Source organism: Echinops telfairi, unplaced genomic scaffold (assembly GCF_000313985.2).
Source record: "Echinops telfairi isolate 266 unplaced genomic scaffold, ASM31398v2 ScPeMD7_5;HRSCAF=22, whole genome shotgun sequence".
NCBI classification, from domain to species: Eukaryota; Metazoa; Chordata; class Mammalia; order Afrosoricida; family Tenrecidae; genus Echinops; species Echinops telfairi.
In genome coordinates, this window is record NW_022103901.1 from 33983653 (window position 1) to 33992064 (window position 8412).

General features: G+C 56.4%; 1 protein-coding gene across 1 annotated transcript in view; it reads left to right on the plus strand.

The window, feature by feature from the left end:
• SEC14L5 (SEC14 like lipid binding 5) overlaps positions 1-8412 on the plus strand; it is a 54799-nt gene that overhangs the window by 19334 nt on the left and 27053 nt on the right. The window contains exons 2-4 of the mRNA XM_045286048.1: positions 6357-6506; positions 6996-7127; positions 7780-7908. Of these exons, the coding sequence (XP_045141983.1) occupies positions 6357-6506; positions 6996-7127; positions 7780-7908 (411 nt within the window). The remainder of the gene's footprint in view (positions 1-6356; positions 6507-6995; positions 7128-7779; positions 7909-8412) is intronic.

The following is an 8412-nucleotide window of genomic DNA, read 5'->3' on the forward strand; positions in this document are numbered from 1 at the left end:
AAAGAGTGAAAGGCGGTTGATGAATGGCCTGTGTTGGATTCCTTTGCCTGTATGAGTGGTGTGTGTGTGTGTGTGTGTGTGTGTGTGTGTGTGTGGTGGGGGGTGGGGACAGGGGGTAAACATATGTGTAGCAGACATTTGCCATTTTGGCGGTGTTCAAGTGTCCAGAGTCTGGTGACATTATGTTGATCGTGTTGGTCAGCTGTCGCCATGAACCTCTCCTGGTTTCCCACCTCCCCTTACAGAGCCTCAGGGTCCAGCGCCCCCCCAGCACCAACGATTTTTCATTAGGCGGCAGTGCACACTGGGCCTGAGCCGGGGCAGGCGTGGCATCAGTACCGCTGTAAACTGGGTGGGCGGGGGCTCTGGGGGCTCCTCTGCTACCCAGGCTGGATTCCTGATTGTCTTCATTGTTGTTTCCTTCTGACTCAACAAGCAATTGAGAACATTTCCGTGGGCTCCTGGAGGCCCCTCGGGTGCCTGGTGAGGGGCCAGCAAAGATGCCTGTGGAGGAGCAGGAAGCCGGGCTGGCAGAGCCCAGGCGACAGCCTACTCCGGTTTTCACCAGCTTCTCAGAGCTCTGATCTACATACCACACAGCCCGCCCACTCAAGGTGCAGGGGGAGGGGGGGTCAGCGGCATGAATTATCGTCTCAGTGCTGTCCAGCCAGCACTCTGTCTACCTCCAGAACATTCCACTTCCCTCGTCCACACCCACTCTCCTTCCCCCAGCCCTGTCGCTGCTGCCAGCGGTGTGCACGACGACAGAGTGACATGCTCCCGCTGGTCTGTTCTGCGAGGAACCCTGGAGTTCAGTGGGTTGAGGGTTGGACTGGTGTGCCAGGCTGGGCTCTCTGGAGAAGTAGAATTATAGAAAGAAAGAAAGAAATCAACATGGAGAAGGAAGTGGCTCACACAGGGGCAGGAGCGGGCCAGTCCAGTCTAGTTCCCGTCTCTGGATCAGATCTAAGCTGGATCCCTTTCCTGACGGTCAGGAAAAGCAGAAAGGGCATGGCTGGCGGATGCAGAGGCATGAGAATGCGAGGTCGGCAGCTCAGATGGCGGCTCTGATGGCCCCCAAGGACCATTGGTCCAAGTCCAGAGAACCAGAGGCTGATGAACCAGGTGCAGGGTCCAGACCAAGAAGGAGCAAAGAAGATGTCCACAGCACCTACTTGTATATGAAGTAGGCCACGCCCCCGAGGAAACGTCATCACGATTGCCGCTGAGTGAGGGCCTGCACCCACCTTAATCTCCCCACAACCACTTGGTGGCTCGTGGCAGATCCCATCAGGGAGTGGATTACATCATGTTAGATCATATCATGAGGGCGGCCTCAACTGCCACGTCACTGAGACGCCGGACCCAGCCAAGTTGACACAAAACCTAACTGCCACATCTGAAAGGTTGACAGTTCAGCCACCAGGCCCTCTGAGGGACAAAGATGAGGCGGCCGGCTCCTGTCAAGATCTACAGCCTGTGAAACCCTGTTCAGCAGCTCTGCTCTGTCCTACCGGGTCGCTCCGTGTCAAAATCGACTGGCCGCAGTGGGTGGGCTCTGTTTGGAACCACCCCACGGTCAGTTATGTGCTCCCCAGGGTTTTCATGGATTTTCAGAACTAGACAGCCAGGCCTTTCTTCCTCCTCCATCTACTTTAGAAGTTCCACTGAGACTTGTTGAGCATGCACATTGCTTTGATGGCCCCCCACCAGGCAACCACGAATCAACAATAGGTCTCTCGGGAGTTGTCTATTTCAGACCTTGCATCAGGATGGGTGGAAGGCTGATTCACCGCCTGCGATGTGCCTGAGACACCGCCTTGCTTGCTGAAAGTGAGGAGGACTTGAAGCTCTTGTTGATGAAGACTGGGGATGGCAGCCTTCAGTATGGATTATGACTCAACGTAAAGAAGACCAAAAACCTCACAACCGGACCGACAGGTAACATCATGATAAATGGAGGAAAGGTGGGAGTTGCCAAGGATTTTGGCTTGCTTGGAACCCCAATCAGTGCTCATGGAAGCAGCAGCCAAGAGGTCAAAAGATGCAATGCATTGTATCAAGACCTCTTTAGAGCATTGAAAAACCAGGAGGTTGCTTTGAAGACTTAGGTACGCATGGCCCAATCACTTCGTCTGCACGTGAAAGTTGGACATGGAACAAGGAAGACCGAAGGAGAATCGTTGCGTTTGAATTGTGGTGCTGTGGGAGAGCACGGAAAGGACCATGGCCTGCTGAAAGGACAGGCTGATCTGCCTTGGACGAAGTACGGATGAGGTGCTCCTTAGAGGCAAGGGCGGCAAGACTTCAAATTACAGACATTGGACATGTTGTCAAGAGAGACCAGTCCCTGGAGAGGGACATCATGCTTGGTAAAGTGGAGGGGCAGCGAAAAAGAGGAAGGTGCTCAAGGAGATGGACACACTGCCTGCAAACATGGGCTCAGGCGTAGGAACAATTGTAAGGAGGGTGCTGGTCTGGGCGGTGTCTTGCTCTGCTGAGCATGGGATGATAGCTATGGGTCAGAACCACTTGGCACTTAACAACAGCAGCAACAGATATTGCCTGGATGGGACCATGTGGAAGTGCAGCCAGCATGCTCCTTAGAAGCAAGGATGTTGAGATTTCCTAACACGTACTTTGAATGTGATGTGATCAGGGGAGACGGCTCCTTGGAAAGGGACATCATGCTTGGTAAAGTAGAGGGGCGGCGAGAAAGACTCATGACAAGATGGACTGACACAGTGACTGCAACAATTGTGAGGATGGCACACATCAGAATGCCGGACATCAGGTTGATAGGAGTCGGAACTGACTGGATGACGCCATCAACAACGGCGACCATTCCACGGTATGGCTGGATCACAGCTTTGTTTATGCGTTCATCAGTTGAGAGGATTTGCGTTGTTGTTCCCGACTTTGAACTGTTAGGAGTACTTGCTGTGACTATGGGAAATGGTCTGACAGTCCGTGGGACAGGGCCCCAGAAACAGGAAGATCTGTGCAGGACAAGAGCGTCGGTGGGGGAGGAATGTGAGAGGGCTGTGCTACTGGAAGAATGCCCTCAAAACACCTCTGGGCGGGCCGCGGGGTTCTGCTGTGACTACGCTCTGGTGGTGCAGTGTTTAAGCACTAGGCTGCTAACCCAGAGGCCAGCGGTTCAAACCCACCAGCCATTCGTTCATGGGGAGCAAGACACTGTAGTCTGCTTTTGCAAAGACCAGCGGCCTCAGAAGCTTTGGGGAGCAGTCCCGCTCTGCCCTACAGGGTCAGGTCGCCAGGAGTCAGAACCTACGTGGCGCAGTGGATTGGGTTGGGTTCCACTGTGATCAGTCTCAACAATAACCAAAATAAATCAATTGGGGGGGGGGATCAGCAGACCTTTAGTTACCAGGGCTCCTTCCTCACTTGATGGGTGTCAGGGGGGCAGGGACTCTCAGTTCTTGCCACCCTGTGCAGGGCCACCTTTTGGGGAACTGTCCTGTGGCCTGAAGAGCAACCATGCTGAGCGTGTCACCTATTTTGTCCTCTGGGAGATGAGCTTAGTTTTATACCCATTTGCCAGATGAGAAATTGGGTTAGAGTGAGGGGCCTGTCTTGGAGCTGGGCTTCAAAGCCAGCAGCCTGACCCACGGGACTAACTGCATTCCCTTGGTAGAATGTCCAAAGTGGGTTGATGCGTGTGTGTGTGTGTGTGTGTGTGTGTGTGTGTGTGTAGGGGGGTGGGGGCAGCGGGTACCATTCTCAGGGTCCTTGCTTTGCCAGCCCTCTGAGCCTGGGCCCCTGGGCAGAGGTGTATCTGGGGTAGGACAGGCATGGCACATGGCACATGAAAAGGGGGCACCAATGAGCAGTTTCTGGTCTCCAGCCAAGTGTTCATTGCTGGCTCTGAGAGGTCACTCAGCCACTGGAGACAAATTGCCCTCACATCCACATCCACACAGACAATGTGTCACGCCTCCTGAGTAGCCATCTGAGGCGCATCGATTGGTCTCTCCCCATCTTGAGCAAGGGAGGAGGAAAATAAAAGAAACAATGAGTCTGAAGGAGTCATGGATCATGGAACCAGGAGCACTGGATGGTGCCCGGCTACTAAGCACTCGGATGGAGATTACAGCAGAGTGGGAGAAACATGGAGAACAGAACTCAAAATCATAAAGAGACCGGAATGACTAGTCTGATAGAGACTGCTGGAACCCCCAAGAAGCTGGCCCTTTGACACCCTTCAGGCTTGGAAACGAACACCCAAGGGATCACCTTTCTGCCAAAGAATGAGCTCACCGCCATTGAGTCATTTCTGACTTGTAGTGACCCCTGCCTGGCATTTCTGAGCCTGTAAAGCTTTATGGAAGCTGATGGCCTCTTCTTTCTCCCTCGGGGCGGCTGGTGCGTGTGAACCCCTGAACTTTTGGTTAGCAGCCCTCACCTAACTCACAGTGCGCCACGAGGCCAGACAATCGTGGTACACGTTTGGCTGCCAACCTCGAGGTTAGCGCTTCAAAACCACCAGCCACTCCTTGGGAGAAAGATGAGGCTGTCTACTCCCATAATGAGTTGCAGTCTCGGAAGCCCACAGGGGCCGTTCTCCCCTGTCCTGTGGGGCTGCCAGGAGTCGAATGGACTCGGTGGCTGTGAGCTTGGATTTTATAACGTGAATAATAAGAACAGCAGGGAGGAATATATTTTTTCAGTAAAAATAACTAAAAATCTAGAAGGGCAGAGTCATCCCAAACCAGAAGGCAGGAATGGGCAAAAGAGAAGGAGGAGTGGACACCAGGGTGGTAGGGAAGAAGTGGGCAGAGCCTGTTCCATCGTGGGATGACCATCTGGGACCAGAACAAAAAATGTGTGAATGATCGAAGGTCAACGTTGACCTTGACCACAATGAAAAGGTCACCATGAGAACTGCTGGAGGCATTATTTTCTGCACACACGCATACACACCTCTGGGATGAGGGTGGATGGGGACTCCCACTCAAAGCTCCAGCTTTGAAACCTGGCAGGAGGCAGCTCTGTGCTTCTGGCCTGGGCTGACCTAGTGGGGACTGGGGTCAGACCAAGGACACCTGGGTTTGGTCCCACTTCTTCCTCGGTCCCTGCCCTTCCCTCCCTCCTCCCAGCTCTAATATGGGTGGCACTTCTTGGGGGAGCCTGGAGGGATGGGGGAGGAGGTGTCCGCCCTTAGATGCCAGCGTTATTTTTGGGCTCCAGTTGATCCTGATTCTGGGGCACGTGGGTTGTGGCAGGCACTTGGAGCAGACCCCGCTTGGATGGTGTCAGCCACAGATGCCAGGCACAGCCTCCCACCCCCACCCCATCTGACTCACACCTTCCCTTGAGGGCTTGTCACGGGCTTGGGGTCCCCTCCGGCCACTGCACCTGCCTGGGAGGACCCCTGGCCTTGCAGAAGGAAGCCCGCTCTGCAGACGCCAAGCCTCAGTGTCAGGGAGCCTGACCCAGCGACAAGCCCTGGGACTGACTGATCCAGCTGTGGCTTTTGGCACCCACTGCAGCTCCTCATAGCACGAACCCTGGTGGTTACGGGTGCAGCTGCCGCCGGCAAGGTCTGCAGTTCAAATTCACCAGCCACTCAGAGAGAGAAAGATGAGGGTTTCTACTCCCACAAAGAGGTACAGAGTCAGGATGGACTCACTAGCAGTGAGTTGAGCAGCCCCTTGCCCTCAGGGTGAGCAGCTGTGACCTGCCTGGGCACTGAGGCACCCAGAAGTTAAATCACCCCCCAGCTCACAAGTGGCAAGGGAGGGCTTTGTGTCCAGGCAGCGGGCTCCAGAGTCTGCACTGCTGACCCCAGACCAGGCTCCTTACAGCTCCCGGGGGGCACACACGGTGGGGGGAGGGTAAAGGGGGTGTCAGTGGAGAAATAGGGGCGTTTTACTGCTGTGAAGAGTGACCATCTCGAAATGCACAGGGGCAGTTCTGCCCTGCGTAGGGTCACTACGAGTCAGAATGGGCTCAATGGCAGTGGGTTTGTTTTTTTTAATCAGTGGTTATCAGGGGAGACCAGTCCCTGGAGAAGGACAGCAGAGAGAGGGAGGCCCCAATGAAGGCGGACTGCCCAAGTGGCTCCAACGATGGGCTCATGCGTGGGAACAGCTACGAGGAGGGCGTAGGACTGGGCAGTGTGGCTTTCTGTTGTGCACGGGGTCGCTATGGGCCAGTGCTCATGGCACCCCAAGAACAGAAAGGACAACGGTGGCCCATGGCCAGGGGCTAGAGCTCTGAGACCCAGCCCACCGGGCTGGTGGAGTGTCTGGCTACCAAGCCCCTCACAGGGGCTCTGGGCCCCACCCCTTGGCGCTGATAGGCCTACTGTGCCCCCCCTGTCCCCCCCGCAGGCCTATGAGAAGCGCTTCCCCACCTGCCCACAAATCCCGGTCTTCCTGGGCAGTGAGGTTCTGAGCGAGTCCCGGAGCGCAGATGGAGCGGTGCACGTGGTGGAGCGGAGCTGCCGGCTGCGCGTGGAGGCCCCTCGGTTGCTGCGGAAGGTGGGCACAGGTGGGACAGGCCCGGGGGCGGGACCGGGGCTAGTGCTCCAGTAGGGGCGTGGCTGCGACGGTGAGGTACAGAGAGTGGGTGGGGACTCAGGGCCCCTGCCTTCAGGGGCCAGGGTGCGAAGAGTGCTGGGGCTTTGTGGGGGGCTTGGAGGCAGGGGGTGAGGAAAGAGAGAACAGGGGTCTGGGGAGGTGTGGCAAGTGAGGCCCAGGGGTCTGGGAAGGGGTACCGGGTACCAGGGGTGGGGGAACTGATGGGTTGGGCAGTTTCTGGAAGGCTTCAGGGATCAAAGCCCAGTGTAGATTTGGGGGTCTGGGCTGGGAGGCGGACAACTTGGAGGTGCAGCTGAGGTGGAGGGATGGGACTTGAGGTGGGGGTTGAGGCTAGGCTGTGGGAAGGGATGTGGGCGGGTGCCCCGGTGTAGGTTAGGGGGTGGGGGTCACCCCCCAGCATCCTCCAAGGCAGGTGCCCTCCCCCTGCAGATCGCCGGCGTCGAGCACGCCGTGTTTGTGCAGAGAAACGTGCTGAACTGGAAGGAACGGACACTCCGTATCGATGCGCACAATGAGACCTTTGCCAGCCGAGTGGTCGTTAAGGAGAACTGTAGCTACACGGTGGGTGGCGGGGTGGGGGTGGGCCCCCTCGCGTCATCATCCATCCCTTTGGTCCCCAGGCACTGGTCCCCCACCTCTTTCCAGATAAGATGCTGGACGCCCAGTTACATTACTTAGCAGGTTAGCTGAACAGTAATAATGAACCACAGTGTATTCTGCAATATAAGCTTTTGGACCTGCTCGTTTGCTCTGGGAGTAGATCTCCCTACGGAGCACTGCTCAGGCCTGTCCGCTCTGGGCGAGCCTGCTGCCGTTCCCAGGAAAGGTGGTATAGCTTCCAGCCTCACACGTAGGCACAGTAGGGCACACTGACCGGTCATGGCATTCAGTACATGCGTGTCTCAGATACAAGGAGCAAGGCCTGGTGATCCCCTAGAAACCTAGTCATTGAAACCCCTGGGGAGCATGGCCCTAACAGCCCGGCGGCAGTCAGAACCCACTCACATGTGTTTCATGCACACGTGTGTGTGTGTGTGTGTGTGTGTGTGTGTGTGTAACCAGCCCTGTTGAGATAGCTCTTTGTGCCTTCACAGTTTAGATGTGGGCTGGGGGGCGGGTCGGGTCTGGGCACTGTGGACCCATGATCCCCACCTCGCAGGTCACTGGGAGAGCCTGGGGGACGGCTCAGCACCTTCTGGCGTGTGGTTTTCAGGTCCACCCGGAGAACGAAGACTGGACGTGCTTCGAGCAGTCCGCCTCTCTGGACATCCGGTCCTTCTTTGGCTTCGAAAACGCGCTGGAAAAGATCGCCATGAAGCAGTACACAGCGAACATCAAGAGGGTGAGAGGCGGGCACCCAGACCTCAGGGCCGCCAGCCCTGGGTCCAAACCCCACTCTGTCTCCTGACAACGGAGCCTCCTGGGCCTCAGTCCCCTCCTCTGTCAAATGGGCGGATCGTTAGTGACCACACCGCCTGTCCTCCTCACTGTCGCAGAGCCCCCGGTGTTGGGCCTGTGGGTTGACCTGTCTGGATGGGGAGGGCCCTCGTACAGGGCCAGCTCCTGGCTAAAGAGCTTGCTGACCCACTGGGTAAGGCCTCTGCGTGTCATGGAAGAGGTGGACTTCATCGGAAGGCTACATTCCACCCCACATTGCGGTCCACTCGCCAACGGTGACTAGGCAAATGCACCGGGCGATCCTTTTTTCTGATGCTGTCATCTGTCTCCGTGGTTACAAAGAGCCCCACAAACCAGGCCACCCTGAAAGGACAGCAGCCCCTGCTGCCACAGTTCTGGAAGCTACAGTCCCAAACATGTTTGTCTCAGGGATGCGGACGCTCCCTCT